Source organism: Syngnathus typhle, linkage group LG17 (assembly GCF_033458585.1).
Source record: "Syngnathus typhle isolate RoL2023-S1 ecotype Sweden linkage group LG17, RoL_Styp_1.0, whole genome shotgun sequence".
Classification (NCBI taxonomy): domain Eukaryota; kingdom Metazoa; phylum Chordata; class Actinopteri; order Syngnathiformes; family Syngnathidae; genus Syngnathus; species Syngnathus typhle.
In genome coordinates, this window is record NC_083754.1 from 7,979,461 (window position 1) to 7,998,411 (window position 18,951).

Sequence of the window (18,951 nt, forward strand, 5' to 3'; positions counted from 1 at the left end):
TTTTTACATAAAACATTTCAAGGGTGTTGTACTCAATGTTAACAAATTTGCCACCTGTTTATATCCGCTAGAGGGCGTTGACGATTCTTAAACGTATCACTGTGACGAAGAAGAGACGTCTTCCGCTAGTTCCGCTTTAAACACGCTGATCTGAGATCCGCCTTCGCGTCCATTCTGACCTTTGTCTCATACACGAGCTGATCTGAGAGCAACTATGTTAAAGAGCGAGTTCCGGTGTTGTGCTTGATTTGGTTCCCCCGTGAGATTTTGTTTCCCCTGCCGCGGGAGCGCGCACGCCTTATTTGGAAAGCGAAAAACCGATGTCGTACGGCGTCGTAGGGCGTCAGCACTACGTTGTTTTCAATAAAAACATGAAGAACTCACGTTTGCGTCAGTCAATTTTAATTTTTATAAAGGATTATTCTCATTTGATGTCTTTAAATTTATCCGCGTTCTGCCATTGAAGCGGGGTGCGTTCAAAGACCAGTCGTACAGACGGAATACTCGTTCATTCACCAAAAAGCAACAATATAATTACGTGAGCTCTTTGCATAAACCTCAATGCAAAGAAACTCCTCTTTTTGGGTACAGGCTACAAGGAGTATGTATTACAAAGGAGACTTTATTCTTAATTGTGATCATCATTCATCCATCCATTTTATTTTATTACTCAGGTATTTTCAAAGCAAATTAATATTGTTGCATTTATTAATTTGCTTTAACATGACAGCGCAATATAATTAAAAGCTGACACGATAGCAATGTCAAACGTGTTCATTTAAGAAAAAGCCACACACGTTTTGTGATCAAATCTTTCATAACGAGAATGATTTGAGTGAATTGATTTGGATGAATAATTGAGAAGAAATCTCAGTTCTGAAGGCTCCTTTTGTCCCAAGCAAAGTGACAGATGGTGGGGAGGGGGGATAAAAATTGTAACAAGAACTCTATAAAAAATGTCAAGTCGTGAGGATATGTTTACCCCCCCCCCCCCCCCCCTTTTTTTTTTATTTTGAGAACGGTGAGTGCTGGACTCCAGCAGTTTTTCTTCTGTCTTCCTGGGGGTCCTTTCAGGTTGTGTGGAAAATTTGAACAGGCTCCTTCATTCCTAGGCCAAATTACAGGGGGGGGACAAATCCTCACAGCTGCCCTGTGAGAATATGTTCCCCCCCCTTATTTTGAGAACGGTGAGTGCTGGACTCCAGCAGTTTTTTTTCTGTCTTCCTGGGGGTCCTTTCAGGTTATGTGGAAAATTTGAACGGGTTCCTTCATTCCTAGGCCAAATTACAGGGGGGGAACAAATCCTCACAGCTGCCCTGTGAGAATATGTTCCCCCCCCTTATTTTGAGAACGGTGAGTGCTGGACTCCAGCAAATTTTTTTCTGTCTTCCTGGGGGTCTGTTCAGGTTGTGTGCCAAATTTGAACAGGTTCCCTCATTCCTAGGCCAAATTACAGGGGGGGAACAAATCCTCACAGCTGCCCTGTGAGAATATGTTCCCCCCCCTTATTTTCAGAACGGTGAGTGCTGGACTCCAGCAAAAAATTTTCTGTCTTCCTGGGGGTCTGTTCAGGTTGTGTGCCAAATTTGAACAGGTTCCTTCATTCCTAGGCCAAATTACAGGGGGGGAACAAATCCTCACAGCTGCCCCGTGAGCATATGTTCCCCCCCCTTATTTTGAGAACGGTGAGTGCTGGACTCCAGCAGTTTTTTTTCTGTCTTCCTGGGGGTCTGTTCAGGTTATGTGGAAAATTTGAACAGGTTCCCTCATTCCTAGGCCAAATTACAGGGGGGGAACAAATCCTCACAGCTGCCCTGTGAGAATATGTTCCCCCCCCCTTATTTTGAGAACGGTGAGTGCTGGACTCCAGCCGTTTTTTTCTGATGATTTGTGCAGTGATACCATTATTACTGCACTTCATCAATTTTTTTTGCCTTATTTTGGTCAAACAACTTTGTTTCCTAATCACATAACATACATCAAAAATTATAACTTTTAACTTTATTAAGAAAAAAAAAATGTTTTTTTTTTAAATAATAAAATAAAATGAAAAAATACAAATTTTAATTAAAAAAAAGCAAAATGGTCTTCAAGCAAGCTTCAAATATTTAGCATTTAATTTCTGTACATGCTGTACACAAAAAAGAGCCTTCGGTTGGAGGCTCCCCGACACATACAAGATCAAGACCACCTGCAACACTCGTCACACTGAATCTGGTAAACAAAGAAAAAAGCAAGATCATACAATGCAGCACATTTACAATAATTTACAACGAATGTGTATTTCAATATATTTCTTAATCATCACATGCATTAGTTAACAAGACCTGACATAATTACCCATCTGTTGTCTGTGTCATGTGTAGCTTCCCCACAAACACAGCACAAGTTGGAGTCCAGCACTCACGGTTCTCAAAATAAGGGGGGGGAACATATTCTCACGGGGCAGCTGTGAGGATTTGTTCCCCCCCTGTAATTTGGCCTAGGAATGAAGGAACCTGTTCAAATTTTCCACACAACCCGAAAGGACCCCCAGGAAGACAGAAAAAAAATTGCTGGACTCCAGCACTCACGGTTCTCAAAATAAGGGGGGGGAACATATTCTCACAGGGCAGCTGTGAGGATTTGTTCCCCCCCTGTAATTTGGCCTAGGAATGAGGGAACCTGTTCAAATTTGGCACACAACCTGAAAGGACCCCCAGGAAGACAGAAAAAAATTTGCTGGAGTCCAGCACTCACGGTTCTCAAAATAAGGAGGGGGAACATATTCTCACAGGGCAGCTGTGAGGATTTGTTCCCCCCCTGTAATTTGGCCTAGGAATGAAGGAACCTGTTCAAATTTTCCACATAACCTGAAAGGACCCCCAGGAAGGCAGAAAAAAATTTGCTGGAGTCCAGCACTCACCGTTCTCAAAATAAGGGGGGGGGAACATATTCTCACAGGGCAGCTGTGAGGATTTGTTCCCCCCCTGTAATTTGGCCTAGGAATGAAGGAACCTGTTCAAATTTGGCACACAACCTGAACAGACCCCCAGGAAGACAGAAAAAATTTTGCTGGAGTCCAGCACTCACCGTTCTGAAAATAAGGGGGGGGAACATATTCTCACAGGGCAGCTGTGAGGATTTGTTCCCCCCCTGTAATTTGGCCTAGGAATGAAGAAACCTGTTCAAATTTGGCACACAACCTGAAAGGACCCCCAGGAAGACAGAAAAAAAACTGCTGGAGTCCAGCACTCACCGTTCTCAAAATAAGGGGGGGAACATATTCTCACAGGGCAGCTGTGAGGATTTGTTCCCCCCCTGTAATTTGGCCTAGGAATGAAGGAACCTGTTCAAATTTTCCACATAACCTGAAAGGACCCCCAGAAAGACAGAAAAAAAACTGCTGGAGTCCAGCACTCACCGTTCTCAAAATAAGGGGGGGGAACATATTCTCACAGGGCAGCTGTGAGGATTTGTTCCCCCCCTGTAATTTGGCCTAGGAATGAAGGAACCTGTTCAAATTCTCCACACAACCCGAAAGGACCCCCAGGAAGACAGAAAAAAAATTGCTGGACTCCAGCACTCACGGTTCTCAAAATAAGGGGGGGGAACATATTCTCACAGGGCAGCTGTGAGGATTTGTTCCCCCCCTGTAATTTGGCCTAGGAATGAGGGAACCTGTTCAAATTTGGCACACAACCTGAAAGGACCCCCAGGAAGACAGAAAAAAATTTGCTGGAGTCCAGCACTCACCGTTCTCAAAATAAGGGGGGGGAACATATTCTCACAGGGCAGCTGTGAGGATTTGTTCCCCCCCTGTAATTTGGCCTAGGAATGAAGGAACCCGTTCAAATTTTCCACATAACCTGAAAGGACCCCCAGGAAGACAGAAAAAAAACTGCTGGAGTCCAGCACTCACCGTTCTCAAAATAAGGGGGGGGAACATATTCTCACAGGGCAGCTGTGAGGATTTGTCCCCCCCCTGTAATTTGGCCTAGGAATGAAGGAGCCTGTTCAAATTTTCCACACAACCTGAAAGGACCCCCAGGAAGACAGAAGAAAAACTGCTGGAGTCCAGCACTCACCGTTCTCAAAATAAAAAAAAAAGGGGGGGGGGGGGGGTAAACATATCCTCACGACTTGACATTTTTTATAGAGTTCTTGTTACAATTTTTATCCCCCCTCCCCACCATCTGTCACTTTGCTTGGGACAAAAGGAGCCTTCAGAACTGAAATTTCTTCTCAATTATTCATCCAAATCAATTCACTCAAATCATTCTCGTTATGAAAGATTTGATCACAAAACGTGTGTGGCTTTTTCTTAAATGAACACGTTTGACATTGCTATCGTGTCAGCTTTTAATTATATTGCGCTGTCATGTTAAAGCAAATTAATAAATGCAACAATATTAATTTGCTTTGAAAATACCTGAGTAATAAAATAAAATTGATGGATGGATGAATGATGATCACAATTAAGTATAAAGTATCCTTTGTAATATATACTCCTTGTAGCCTGTACCCAAAAAGAGGAGTTTCTTTGCATCGAGGTTTATGCAAAGAGCTCACGTAATTATATTGTTGCTTTTTGGTGAATGAATGAGTATTCCGTCTGTACGACTGGTCTTTGAACGCACCCCGCTTCAATGGCAAAACGCGGATGAATTTAAAGACATCAAATGAGAATAATCCCTTGTAAAAATTAAAATTGACTGACGCAAACGTGAGTTCTTCATGTTTTTATTGAAAACAACGTAGTGCTGACGCCGTACGACGCCGTACGACATCGGTTTTTGCTTTCCAAAAAGGCGTGCGCGCTCCCGCGGCAGGGGGAACAAAATCTCACGGGGGAACCAAATCAAGCACAACACCGGCTTCCCTGACGTCAAATTTTGTAAACTTGGAGATTCAATTGAATATGTCGTTAAGTGTTTTGGTTCGCCGTTTGGGCTGCAGGCGGTTTGGCGGTGACGTAAATGTCTTCCAAAGCGTCACATTTATCCACCGCCTCGTATGGAGAGACATCGCAGCGATGCGCACGGTGTCATCGCTGCCGTCAAGCGTTTGCTGCCGAGTAGGTCATTTTACATTACAACACCAAACTCCGTTCAGAAAAGTGTCAATTTAAGGCTAACGCCACAATGTCGAGAGCTGCGGAAATAGTTCAAGATGTATAACTTAATAATCAAATGAATAATTATTCATTTGCAAATATTTGGATTGACAGGTGACCATGTCAGATAATCCATCATGCTCATGCATTCATCATTTGATTGACAGGTGAAGCCTTGCAACCGCTGCCTAGCAACACGATGTCAACATCCCCAAAGCGCCAAGCGGTTTTCCACGCTTCCTCCAAAGCCTTCATCACGGGACAAATCCAAGAAATCTGGGGTGAGTTCATTGGTTTGAAAAAAATGTTTTAACGTTTGAAATAGTAGCCTGTAAATGTTGAACTAATGGTACAAATGTTTCCCGTAAAGCCCGTCACATGGAAGTCTTTAGCAGTAACCTTCGCCATGGGTGGGGCTCTGCTTGGCGGGATGAAGTACTTAAAGAGCGAAAAAGAAGAACGTAAGCTACACATTTACCCATACTTTGACTTACGACCTTGCTGACACAACGTGATGTTTCACAGTAATGGAAAAAGAGCGCAACAAGTCGTTGGGGCGCCCGGCGCTGGGCGGACCATTTTCGCTGGTGGACCACAATGGAAAGTCGGTGAGCAGCAACGACTTCCTGGGCCAGTGGGTGCTAATCTACTTCGGCTTCACGCACTGTCCTGACATCTGCCCCGACGAGCTGGAGAAGATGATAGAGGTGGTGGATGAAATTGGTAAAATCAAAATATAAATAAATTAAGTAAATAACCTTTGACAGACAAACTCGCCCTGACCCTGGTTTTGTTGTGGCCACCGTTCACTGTTTCAGGCGGTTCTGATGCAATCACTTGATGTTTTCTTTGTTTTTTAATCCAGATAAAATAAAGTCTCTGCCCAAGCTGACACCCATTCTCATCACTATTGACCCTGACAGGGACACGCCGGAGGCCATGGGGGCTTACGTCAAAGGTACGGCGTCGTGTAAAAAAATATTCCCCGCCACTGAGAAACAATTAAACTGAAGTTAAGAAGATGCGATATGATGCTCACTGTTACAAAAATGAAATATTAGTTTTCCCAGTTAGGAGACATAACTTGGTCAAATTTTTTTAGTACGCAGTTGAAAACAAAAAGAAAATGACACTCACAAGGAGCTGCTGTAGGCCACATCTCACAGCTAGATGCTCACGCAGACAAACCATCCACCCCGACTCCTCCAACTGTCACAGTAGACATGATGTGATCTGTGTTTTTCCTAGAGTTTTCTCCGAAGCTAATTGGCCTGACGGGGACGACGGCTGAAGTGGAGCAAGTGTCGAGAGCTTATCGAGTTTACTACAGTCAAGGACCCAAAGACGAAGACAACGACTACATTGTGAGTCACCGCCAACAATCATGAAAAGACGATTCAGCATTGTTGAGTTTGTAACTCCTCATTTTTCCATATCTGGTGGTATGTCATGTTTGTTGTTTGTCAGGTGGATCACACCATCATCATGTACCTTGTTGGACCCGACGGACTCTTTGTGGACTATTTTGGTCAAAACAAAAGAAACGTGGAGATCTCCAATAGCATCGCAGCTCACATGAGGAAGTACAAGAAGGACAAGTGATTGGACACCAAACAGGATAAATTAACCTGATGAACTTGAATCAAAAGTGTCTTTTGTTATTTGTTTGAAAATGAAAACATATTTATCACAATTCACAGCAGACTCTTCAAGAATGTTGATTTTTAAATACAGCACTGCCTTTACGTGAGCTTTTTGGAGCTTTGGAGTTGGTCTAATTTTTTTTTTTTTTGCTTCACATTGTAAGCCAAAATTTGTCACGTTATCATAAAAAGTTCGAAGTCCTGGTACCATCGTATACTAATTTATGTTTCTCTTCTAAATTAAATCGTCTTCACTTGCGTGAAATATAAAATAACTAATGGGATGGTGATGTTATAAAAAAAAAAGCACTGGGTTCTCCCTCCTAGTTTGTTTGGAATGGTGCTCCATGAAAGTATCCTTACTCTAACTAAAATATCTCTCAAACAGAATAGATGTCCCAAAATGACATCGGATTACTCTGATAGAGAAGATCACATCTGTAAGCAGTTGGAAAAAGCACTCCTGGGATTGACTTGATTCCGACAGCTCCTGGCTTTGGAATTGGTTCCAGTTTGTTGGTCAACAAGTGAAACATCTGTCTTCGCCATCAAACACTCTGATCTGATCAACTTCTCCGTCCTCCCCCTCATCATTCTCAGTTGTAAAATGATGTGGCGGGCCGTATCTGGCCCCCGGGCCTTGAGTTTGACACCTGTGCACTAGATCATATGTCCAACCATCCGTACTCCACCATTAACACAAAGTACTCACTAAGTTTTTCCTTTCACTCCTCCAAGGGTTATTTTTCACTATCATGAAGCATCACACCCTGATCGTCAACCAATCGGCCTCGCCAGTTTCATCTTCGCCGGTAGAGCTCCTCAACACCGTCGGGCTCCTCATTCTCACAAGTCAGAACTCAAACTTTAGTCAGTATTCTCACTTTAAAGTAGGAATTCTGACTTTAAAGTAGGAATTCTGACTTTAAAGTAGGAATTCTGACTTTAAAAAAAAAGTTGAAAAAAAAAAGTCAGAATCCTGACACCCCCCCCTTCACTGGCCCTAATTCTCTTCCGTATATTGGGACTTTGATTCTGTCGTAAATCATCTTTTTGCCCTACGGGACTGTTGTGTCAATGGATATTTTTTACAGAAATGTGTGAAAAGAATTGTTTTAAATTGAACAGATCAGGGATGATGAATAAACTATAATAGAATAAAAATGAAGTGACCAATGACAGGTGAGATGGATGATTTTGATCTTATTTCCTGTTTAACGAGCAAATGACGTTATCGGCAAATCCATTATGACAAGGTAAAAATTACGTCACTTCACTTTGATCCTGGCCCAACTAGCAGGTTTGCTAGTGCCCAAAATGTGACCCCCCCCCCTTTACAATGTCGCAGTGCTTGCTTTGTATTGCCTTTCCGAACAGAATCAAAGGGTTGTGACGTTTTTTTGTTGTTCAGTGGTTGTAGTCAAACGGGCCAAATGACGTCACGTCCCCTCAAAAAGCCGGTGGCGTGCACACGTACAGCGTGCGCGAGCTCGATGTGTGCGCGCCTGGTGTTAGAAAGCTGTGCGAGGTCAAGTCGAAGGCACCCGCCCGCCACTGTCCGCGCAGAGTCTGGCCCCCCGTGGACTCCCAGACGATGAGAACGCACCAGAAGGTGCTCGTGAGGCTCGTTCTTTCATTGGGTGCCGCTTTTATTGTATTAATTTTTTTATTTTTTTATTTGTATTCATACAAAGTTTTACCAGGTAAGTCAATTTAGAACACTTTCTCATTTACAATAGCGACCTGGAGGCAAGGTGTGTGGCTAGGGGTGACATGGGCAAACTATGGCCCACGGAGCCGTTTAATCCGGCCCGCCAAACCTGAATAAAAAAATTTTGGGGTCATTTTCCCTGCAATTACTATGTTTCCCCAGTAGATGGGGAAGCGCCCGCCCGCGCATTTACTCCCGGGAGCCGTGTCAGAAAGCTCGGTGCACACTCACAAGTGCGTGTGCGTACGTAGTACGTAGTAATTGCATCTATTAGTGTCGAGTTTCGAGTGTAGGCTGTGACGTCAATATTCTCTTAATTCGCGCACTGAGTTTTCAGATACAATTTTACGCTAATGCCACCCACAAACCTTCCCCTGGAATCCTTCCATTAAAATGAGTGGCCTGAAGAAAAGAAAGGTGGACACTGAGTGCCGAATGTAAAAAAAGAGTGGACAATTTGGCTCGACCTACGTGTGTGAGAAGACGTTCAGCCACATGAACGTCAACAAAGCCCGTCACAGATCTAGGTTAACGGACCGACACCTCGGCTCTATTTTAAGAATTACCACAACAAATTTTACTCCAGACTATGATGCATTAGCAAAAAAGGGAAACCAACAATACTATTGATTTCTTTATTACTTTAATTCGTGTATTCTTTCACATGTCAGACACACAAAGAAACCAAAATTACGTTTTCTCTATCCCACAGTGACGAGACATATCACACGATAGACATACAAGTAAACGACACAATATAAAAACAAGAAGGCACAAACAATAAATAATGAGTGATGAATAAATAATAAATAAACAGATAACACAATAAATAAGAGGAGCAAAATGGAGCCAGTGTGCATACAGCAGACAGTAAGCACAGCGCAAAAGTACAGGACGCTACGCAGAAAGGGGAAGCGAGTTCAGGATCCTAACAGCCTGGAGAATGAAGCTGTTGTTGAGTCTGGTGGTGCGGGAGCGCAGGCTCCTATACCTCTTCCCAGAGGGCAGAAGATCAAATAAAGAGTGAGCGGGGTGACTCGCGTCACTCACAATCGTGGTCGCCTTGCGGGTGAGATGGGAGATGTAAATGTCTTCCAATAATCTTACCAGCTGTGTTCACTATGCGCTGCAGGGCCTTCAAGTTGTAGTCAGTGCAGCCGCCACCCCAAACAGCAATACAGCTGGAGAGGACGCTCTCAATGGTGCCACGGTAAAATGTAGTCAAGACGGCCGGAAGAGCGCTCGCTCGCCTGAGTTTCCGCAGGAAGTACAGGCGGCGCTGGGCCTTCTTTTAATATCCATGCTTTAGTATTGTCAGGTCTAAATACCATCAGACATTTAACCACACGCTGGAAGGAAGAGGAGAAAAGAACCAGAACAGGTTTACTCGCGAGGAGAACGATAGAGAGAGGAAACTCAGTTACAATTTCCATCAATTCTGAGTTCTCACTTCACGTGCTCCTCTATTTAATGTTTTGGTTGCCCTGGTTACAGAGGCGTTGCTACTAGGGGTGTAAATCGCGGGTTTTGTCACGATACGATATAATATCGATATAAAGAACTACGATACGATATTTGCCGATATCTTAAAGCCTGCTGCGATTCATTCACGATATATCGCGATATAGTGCTCTACGATCGATATATATTTTTTTTTAATAAAAAATATAGAACAATATCCTGATTTATAACAATTCATACGCAAAATCAACAAGGTACTGCAAACTCTTTATTTAGGAAATTACAAGAGTATTGTAGTATAGAAATTGCTTACTTTAACACTGAACTTTGATGTCGTGTTTTTTCTTTAAATGTGCGGCGAGATTTGTGCTCTCTGAATATTTGATCACCGCATGGCAGGATTTACAAACTGCACGTGTCTTGTCCGTTGAGCCATCTTTTCTTTGGAATCCAAAGTGCTTCCAAACGAATGACTTGAAGCCTAAAGGGGAGCAAATTTCCTCGTCTTTTTGGACACTAGCCATAGCACCAGCCCAGGAGCCGCGTATTAGTTGTCGACTCCCCTTTCACGTGCCTGCTCTGCTCACAACACAACAACGCCGCGCACCCGGAAAGAGGAAGCAAGCAACAATGAACTGTATTTCAAAATAAAGTCGCGTCTAATGTCCGAGGTCAAACACGGCGATATAAATCGATGTTTACCTTTAGCATCGATGCCAATAAATCGTATAGCATAATATCGATTAATCGATGTGTATCGATGTATCGTTACACCCCTAGTTGCTACACTAAAGGGAGGGGAGATTGTGTCTGTAGCAACGCTGATTAGCTAAAGAATGCAGTGTGGTGTAAATTAGCACTTCATTGTCGGCCCGTGACCCCCGCAGAGTTTGTCCAGCTGTTCTTCTCCCATTGTTGACCGACTCGTCCGCGAGTGAGATCAGATAACTTGACTATATAACGCTTGACACAGTTCTGACCAACAAGAATCTATGAACCAAATCAGAACACTTCGCCTATGCAAATATGCTCTGCTCATTGTTGGTGAAGACCTCTTACAGGAACAAAAACACACACACATAACAAAAGGACAGTAAGGAGAAATATGGCTGACAGGGAACAAAAGACATCTCTGTCACTAAAGAGGAAGAATTTAAACAACAGGAAAGTCATAACATGTAAATAACAAGGCTTTACTTAAATTATTCCAACAAGTATCTACTAAAAGTAAAAACCTTTTATGAAATGACCTTTACATGTCATTTATATTAGTTCACACAAACACTACATCCATCTGCTCCTGGTTCGGCCCCCCGGTCAAAGTTTAAAACCCAATTCGGCCCGCAAGTCAAAAGGTTTGGCCAGCCCTGGGCTAGGGTGTAAGCTTTATGGTACGGAAGAGGATAAGGGCCTCGGTGAAGAAAAAAAAGGGGGTGACAGAATTCTGACTTTAAAGTGAGAATTCTTTGACTTTAAAGTCAGAAAGTGGGAATTCTCACTTTACAGTCAGAATTCAGACATTCAAGTCAGAATTCTCACTTTAAAATCAGAATTACATAGGGTCCAACCGTCAACCTATTGGTTTCTAATCGACCAGTTCTACTACCTGAGCCACAGCCGCCACATCAAAGTGAATTGTTGTGAAGGTGAACGAATGAAGAAAGACTTGGAGGGAAAATAAAGGGATATTTACAAGAACAACTCGACTTCACGTTCTCCCATTTCATTGGTGTGTTTTCTCCATTTTTAATTCCCGGATTCTAGGTTGTTTTATTCATTCTGAGGCGCTAACAAAGGAGCCACATCAATAAATGTGGGGCTCAGTTTCTCAGAGCAAGCAGTACAGAAATAATCCACACGAGGGCGTATTTGCTCGTTTGTGGGCTAAGTGTACAATTTAGTGTCATCTGTGGTGAGCCAAAATTGAAAGCGCGTGACTTTTGAATCACAAAGCGTCGCTTGAATCACAAAGCGTCGCAAGCTGCCTGCCACATTGTCTTAAGCGGCGATGCAAGCAAAATGCCACCACAAACGACTTAATTTCAAATTGTTGTAAAAATGCGCCCCTTCCCTTCTAGAAAGAGATTAACAGATCTTTTTAGTGTGTTATTTGCATTTGAACATCTGAAAAAAGAACACAGGAAAATATTATTATAGGTGAAACTGAACTGAATGCCTGTTACAAAAATAACCTAATTTCGTTTTAAAGAAATACTGATTGGATTGACCCACAACTTGGGTCAACTTTCTGTCTTTTGAAAGAAAACCCGATACTACTGGCAAGACAGTTATGCCAGTAGGTCAGAGGCGCAGCCAAGCCGGGGCGGCGCCCCGGTTAGGACTCCCTGCGTCCCGGTTGAAAAAATCGAGCTTTTTCGATTCTTCATTTTCATGCTGTTTTTTTCTTTTGGTCTTGCGCGAATGTGCTTGTGCTATTCTATGTGCGCGATGTTATCCATTCACCGTTTGCCTCCCGGACCCGGATGTTGTTTTAGCATCAGCGAACGGCGTGGGTGATGTTCGATTTTTTTTCCTGTGGGCGCGCCCCCCTACTGGAAAAATTCCTGGCTACGCCTCTGCAGTAGGTCATATAAGTCACAAATGTGTCTGTCAGGTTTAATTCACTGACTGAATAACTGTTAAGAGAAGAGCAACAGCAAACAAACCACAAGTGAGACAGAATATTACGTTTTTTCTCGCGAGGAGTGCAGTACAGATAGCTTCACAACAGTCTCACTACACTAAATATCTGTATACACTCCCGCTCTTTTTATTTGGATTTGCCCTACCCACAATCGTTAGACAAAGCCCCTAAGAAAGCAAGTGGGCTTTGCCTCGTAAGCAAAAAATCACCAGGTGTTACATACTGATAAGAACATGTTAGAAAAGGAGTTTGAGTTGAGAAGAGAAAGCCCTTGTTCTCAAGGGATGTATTACGACCTTGTGTAGGATGAGACAAGCGAGATAGTTTGGAAAAACCCTGACTTTAATGGTCACTTGGAGGTTCATCTGGGGTGCAAGACAGCAATGAGGCATGTTGTCTAACAAAGTGGTCTTTGTTAGAAAGGAACTGTCTCGGTAGATGTCTTCTTTTTGCTGAGTTGCCACTGAGTTGCCAGCTGCGTCCTGTCTGACCCAGGGATAACTTTTCTCTTCTGTGGTACATCATGAAAACAGCAAGGCCAAACAGCAAGCATATATTGCAGTAATTTTGCGGTAAAGCATTGATTAGAGAACGCATGATAACATATATATACATTTTTCTAACAGTGTCCTCGGCTGATCCGCGCTCAGCATGTGAGGAAGGCTGGCTCCCTTTCGGCTCCAGTTGTTACAAGAAGATGGCAACCCCCAACGGTTGGCTGGGGGCTCGGCACGAGTGCGTCTGGGAGGGCGGCGACCTGGTCTCGGTCGCCTCGTCGGATGAGGAAGCCTTTGTGAAGAAGCAAATGGGCGATGACCCCTTCTGGATCGGACTTTCCAATCTGGTAAGACTGAAGAGCAAGCAGTTGATTCTCTACTGGTACGCGATTGACAACCGGGATTGGTCTCTGCAGAAATACGAGTTCTGGAGTCCGTATGACACGGTGAAAAAAAAGCTGACTTGGTCAGATGTTGGCGTGACGACAAACTACTCCAACTGGGACTCACGTCAGGCTGGAAGGTATGAAGGGCACGTCTTTATGTCATTTTACTGTCAAGCAAGGTTTTGGGGCCCCTTTCCAAAATCGGAAAGAGCACATGTGACGAGGGGAAAAAAAAAAAGCTTTTGTCATTTTTTCATCAGAAAGCAAGAAAAAAAATACTGAGATGCTTTTCACAACTTCTCCCGACAGCTCCGACGTAGAGTCCTGTGCGTACATCAACCAAGGCGCGTACAGTCAGTCAGGAAAGTGGCGACATGGCTCGTGCGGATCCTCGTTGCCGTACATGTGCGAGCGCTCGTCGGATGGTAAGCCCACACAAGTTGGGATGTTACGATGTCGAAAGAAACATTTCAATTGCGTGGTCTTTCTGCAGACTGCCCGGAGGGTCGGTCGTGTTCCTCCAAAAACTTGGGTTACAATCGAGTGGAAAGTGAGTCGCAGCCACGCTTGTCCCGTCATCCGTTTCCAATGCAAATTTGTTTGTGGCTCCAGCTTCCTCCTGCGACCCCGGCGACTTCCTGTACGATGACTCTTGCTATCACTTTGAGGGGAGAATGATGACTTGGCAGCCCGCCGAGAACTTCTGCAAGGGACGGAATGGCCACCTGGCCAGCGTCCACTCAGAGGACCAAGCCAAACGCTTGGCTGGTGAGCGTTAAGGCCAACTGACAATCCTGCGATTATCCTCCAATGCTCTTCAACATCTTTGCAACTTTTGCTTGTTCTGCTTTCCTCAAGCTCACGTGAGAAACGTAACTCATCATTCATGGTTGGGACTCCAGAAGAAGAACGGCACGTTTGAGTATTCTGACGGAACAGCTACCGTAAGTGAAATGTTTAGTGACCTAAAAATTTGTCCAGAATGAAGATGTTGTACTGAAATGGAAAAGATAAAAGTGAGATACAAAGTGTCATTTTAGCAAGAAAAAAAGTTTTCTTGAACAAAAGAAAAAAGTCTAACCAGAATGGTGGCCATGTTACGAGAAGAGAAAGAAATGTTTTCCAGACAAAGCTGCAGTTTGATGGCAATTAGAATTGTAATTGAGAAGAGCAAAAAAAAAGAAAGAAAAAGCCATCATGCGCTCAAGTCACCTCCGTCATGTGTGCAGGCCGGCACCCCATGGGTGCCCAACGGACCTACAAACTCTTACAACTGTGCAGCTCTGAGGCCAGAAGGAAGAGTTGATGACTGCTCTTGCACCGAAATGTATGGAGCCATCTGCAAAAAAGGTCTGAAAGTCACAACGGCTCCCTTTGCCCTTTCCTGCACGCTCTCATACTTGATCCCTCTTTCAGCCAAGTTCCAACAGGTTCTTACTGCTCATCTGCCGTCAATATTCAGGCCAGGTGGGCGTCACATCCGTGGTCGCGCTCTTGGCGCCACTCAAGTGACGCGAGTCTTGCTTGCAGGCTGGAGCGAAAAGTGTGGCTGGTGGCTGGACAACCCTTCCGACGACTTCTGCTACCTGATCAACCGCCAGTCCCGCAAGACCTGGCAGGAGGCGCGAGACGACTGCGTCGGCCACGGAGGCGACCTGCTCAGCATCTCTCACTCGTATGAAGAGAACTTCATAGAAGGTAAACTGCCCAGAGGACACAATAGAGGCTCACACAGTTCATGCCACAAGGACTCCAGAAGGAACAACGCTGCTACACACGCACCTGTCAATGTTCAAACTCTTGTTGTTGTTTAACCTTAATCCAAAGGTTTATACGCCCTTCATCTGACCATTCCCTCTCTATGGTTGGGCGCCAATGCCAATATCACTGAAGGCAGCAAGTGGACTGATAGATCCCCGTTTACTTACAAAAACCTGAAAACAGGTTGGTCTATAACCCGAGGAATGTTTGTCGGCGACAAAACGGAGGAGTCCATAGCGTCTGTTGTCTCCTTCCAGGTGACGCCAGTGACGCCACTGGCGGACGCTGCCCTTCCTTGCTCACTATTGACGTCAGCTTGAAATTTGACAATTGCAAGAAAAAAAGCAGCTACATCTGCAAGAGAAGAGGAAAAGGTAATATGACGCTTGGCCAATTTGCACTGACTTCTGAAGTCCTCTCGATGAAATCTATCAGCGTGTCAACTGTCAGTCATAGAGCTAACGCAATCGGCAAAACTGTAAGACTGCTGCTGGTCTGAATTTCTTGTTTTCCCCAACCACGACATTTGTGGCAAAGCGTTGATAATCCTGTGGTAAATTGTATTTGGTGGTCAGTTGTTCTTCGGGAACACGCTGTTGAAAGTGGCTGGCTCAGGGCAGGAAAAAACATCTGCGCAGAGTTCCTTCCGTGATTTTTACATTGAGTCTCTACCCTAAATGGTTACAAACCAAACCAAACCAAACCACTCATTGTTAAACTCTGATCCCAAACAGTCGGTATAATTTCTTCCCCCAAGATGGTCACAAACAAGACTGCTTGATGGTCAAATTTGGATCGGAGCCAGCTGACCCAATTCTAATCTCTGTACTTGTACGTCAGCGTTTCTTGAGGGCTAAAAGTACCCACGTCCTGAGGCCCACACTCAACAGAGAAAAGTGGAATATGCGATATGTGTCAAATAAAAATATACTACGATCCTCCACATGTTTCCTCAGTCAATCAGAAGTTATGTGATAGGACCAAGGGCTGGCTCCCTTTGGGCTTCAGTTGCTACAAGAAAATGGCGACTCCCAACGGTTGGCTGGGGGCTCGGCACGACTGCGTCTGGGAGGGCGGCGACCTGGTCTCGTTCACCTCATCGAACGAGGAAGCCTTTGTGAAGAAGCAAATGGGCGACGACCCCTTCTGGATCGGACTATCCAATCTGGTGAGACGGAAGCGCAAGCGGTTCTCTACTGTTACGCGACTGACAACCGGGATTGGTCTCTGCAGAAATGCGATGAGGCATGGTGTTGGTATGACGAGGGGCAAAAGAACCTGACTTGGTCCAATGCCAACGTGATGGCAAGCTACTCTAACTGGGACTTGCGTCAGGTTGGAAGGTAAAAAGGTCACGTCTTTACGTCCTTTCACTGTCAGGCAAGGTTTTGGGGTCCCTTTCCAAAATGGGAAAGAGCACGTGTGACGAGGGGGAAAAAAGGCTTTTGTTAGACCAAGAAAAGGACCTCCAATTCATCCTGTTTGTAAGATGCTTTTCACGACTTCTCCCGACAGGTCCGACGTAGAGTCTTGCGCATATGTCAACCAAGGCGTGTGGAACGAGAGTCAGCCAGGAAAGTGGCGACACGGCTCGTGCAGATCCTCGTTGGCGTTCATGTGCAAGCGCCCACTGAACGGTAAGCCTGCTCAGGAGTTGTCATGTTTATGTCGAAAGGAACATTTTAATCGTGCGGTCTGTCTGCAGACTGCACGGAGGGCTGGCCGTGTTCCTTAAAAGACTTCGTTTACGATCGATTGGAGAGTGAGTGGCTGCCGTGCTTGTTTTTACTCCTGCATCGTCCCGCCGTGCTTTTCGAATCCAAGTTTGTTTGTGGCTTCAGCTTCCTCCTGCCACCCTGGCGAATTCCTGTTCGACGATTCTTGCTATCATTTTGAGGGGAAGAAGATGGTGCAGTGGGCCGCCGAGAGGTTTTGCAAAGGACGTAAAGGTCACCTGGCCAGCGTCCTCGCAGCGGATGAAGGCAATTTCTTGGCAGGTGAGCGCTAAGACCAACTGCCAAGTAGGTGCTCTTTTTGTGCTGAAGCGCTTCTGCTTTCCTCAAGCTCACATCCGAGACGTAGGAGGATCTCGGCCTTTTGTGGGACTGAGGAAGAAAAAACCCAACTATGAGTGGATTGACAAACACACTACGGTAAGTATAAAACATTTACTGAAGTCAAAGAAATTTGCCTCTACCTGAAGGCAAAAGATTGGAATTGTAGTCATGTACCAAGAATAGAAAAATGCTTCTGGAACATTTGCGGAACAAAGTTGCCATTTTCGCTTCAGAATGATATTAACATGACCAAGAAAACCTGAACGAGATTTAAAAAACAAAAAAGGAATCCGTCTTGTGGGATATAGTGCAGGATTTGACGGAATTACGGAGAATAAAACAGGATGACGTGACGAAATTAGTCCCAGTATGCAAAGTTTTCACCGAAACGCTCAAAGTTATGATTTCACCAGAAGAAAGTTGAAATGCTACAACACGGAATGATAAAACAAAGGACTCATTCAACCAAGCGCAACACAAAACACGCTCAAGTGGCGTTCGCCGTGTCGTCCGCAGGACTACGTCACGCAGTTGATGGGAAAAAATTCGACAGTATTCGATGAGTGCTTTGCTCTGTCAGCTTCTGGAGAATTTGATGAGTGGTCATGCGCTCAAGAGCAGCCATCTATCTGCAAAAAAGGTCCGCAAGTCACCACAGCTCATTTTGCCCTTTAACCTCTCGCTGAAACCTCATATTTGGTCCCCCTTGTGTTCTTGCAGACAAGGTCCGAGAGGGTCTTCCTTTTCTGCCGTCATCAACATGGAAACCAGGTGGGCGACCCACTCTGCAGCCGACACGTGGTCGGTCGGTCGCCACTTTGCCCTCAAGTGACACGGGTCTTGCTTGCAGGCTGGAGCGAAAAGTGCGGCTGGTGGCTGAACAACCCGTCCAACGACTTCTGCTACCTGATCAACCGCAAGTTCCGCAAGACCTGGCAGAAGGCGCGAGACGACTGCATCAGCCTCGGAGGCGACCTGCTCAGCATCACCCACTCAAGTGAAGAATACTTCATACAAGGTAAACTGCCTAGAGGACACGATACAGGCTCACACAGTTCATGCCGCATGGACTCCAGAAGGAACAACGTTGCTACACACGCATCTGTGCGATGTTCAAACTCTTGATCATTGTCCAAAGGTCTGTACGCTTTTCCGCTGACCAGTCCCTCTCTGTGGTTGGGCGCCAATACCAATACCAATACTACAAACGGCATCAAGTGGATTGACGGATCAATGTCCACTTACAAAAACCTGAAAACAGGTCTGCCTATAACCCGGGGAATGTTTGTCGGCGACAAAACGGACGAGTGCTTAGCTTCTGTCGTCTCCTTCCAGGCATTGCCAGAGAAGGCCCCGGTGGAAGCTGCCTTTCCTTGCTCACTACAGAGGGCCGCTGGAAATTTGACGATTGCGAAGAAGAAAGCTGCTACATCTGCAAGAGAATAGGAAAAGGCACGATTTGATATTCGTCCGATTCTTAGAGTTGTGTCATCAGATGTGAAGTATTAAGGAAGGCTTCTTCTGAAGTCCCACAATAGCAGTAGGCAGGCATTTCTTTGTGGGCGTGTCAATGGTTGGTCCCCCAGTTGACACGATTGGCAATAACTAGCTTACTGAAATTTTAGTTTCTACAAAATGCTGATAAGACAGTAATGGCATTACGTGTGGATAATTTTGTATTTCTGCAATTCGGAAT

At 44.8% G+C, this 18,951-nt stretch overlaps 2 protein-coding genes across 2 annotated transcripts; both read left to right on the forward strand.

Moving 5' to 3' along the window:
* Positions 1 to 127: 127 nt before the first annotated feature.
* Positions 128 to 6,945, forward strand: LOC133170921 (protein SCO1 homolog, mitochondrial). Its single transcript, XM_061304145.1, has 8 exons — positions 128 to 231; positions 4,853 to 5,056; positions 5,263 to 5,376; positions 5,466 to 5,556; positions 5,621 to 5,818; positions 5,961 to 6,053; positions 6,344 to 6,459; positions 6,563 to 6,945. Exons 2-8 carry the CDS (start codon positions 4,901 to 4,903, stop codon positions 6,695 to 6,697), a joined length of 903 nt encoding a protein of 300 aa, XP_061160129.1. The 5' UTR covers positions 128 to 231; positions 4,853 to 4,900; the 3' UTR covers positions 6,698 to 6,945.
* Positions 6,946 to 8,256: 1,311 nt separating this feature from the next.
* Positions 8,257 to 18,906, forward strand: LOC133170920 (macrophage mannose receptor 1-like). Its single transcript, XM_061304144.1, has 23 exons — positions 8,257 to 8,441; positions 13,181 to 13,398; positions 13,468 to 13,574; positions 13,747 to 13,862; positions 13,931 to 13,987; positions 14,050 to 14,205; positions 14,296 to 14,381; positions 14,667 to 14,787; positions 14,854 to 14,904; positions 14,968 to 15,135; positions 15,265 to 15,381; positions 15,456 to 15,572; positions 16,155 to 16,366; positions 16,432 to 16,541; positions 16,714 to 16,835; positions 16,904 to 16,960; positions 17,040 to 17,195; positions 17,263 to 17,351; positions 17,772 to 17,895; positions 17,976 to 18,026; positions 18,106 to 18,273; positions 18,394 to 18,516; positions 18,591 to 18,906. Exons 1-23 carry the CDS (start codon positions 8,333 to 8,335, stop codon positions 18,716 to 18,718), a joined length of 2,763 nt encoding a protein of 920 aa, XP_061160128.1. The 5' UTR covers positions 8,257 to 8,332; the 3' UTR covers positions 18,719 to 18,906.
* The last annotated feature ends 45 nt before the right edge of the window (positions 18,907 to 18,951 follow it).

Coding starts and splice junctions, on each gene's coding strand:
- LOC133170920 (XM_061304144.1), top strand. CDS start 8,333: ATGAGAACGCACCAGAAGGTGCTCGTGAGGCTCGTTCTTTCATTGGGT. Junction 16,367..16,431: donor GGATCGGACTATCCAATCTG/GTGAGACGGAAG, acceptor TGGTCTCTGCAG/AAATGCGATGAGGCATGGTG. Junction 17,896..17,975: donor GCCATCTATCTGCAAAAAAG/GTCCGCAAGTCA, acceptor GTGTTCTTGCAG/ACAAGGTCCGAGAGGGTCTT.
- LOC133170921 (XM_061304145.1), top strand. CDS start 4,901: ATGTCGTTAAGTGTTTTGGTTCGCCGTTTGGGCTGCAGGCGGTTTGGC. Junction 5,557..5,620: donor AAAGAGCGAAAAAGAAGAAC/GTAAGCTACACA, acceptor GATGTTTCACAG/TAATGGAAAAAGAGCGCAAC. Junction 5,819..5,960: donor AGAGGTGGTGGATGAAATTG/GTAAAATCAAAA, acceptor TTTTTAATCCAG/ATAAAATAAAGTCTCTGCCC.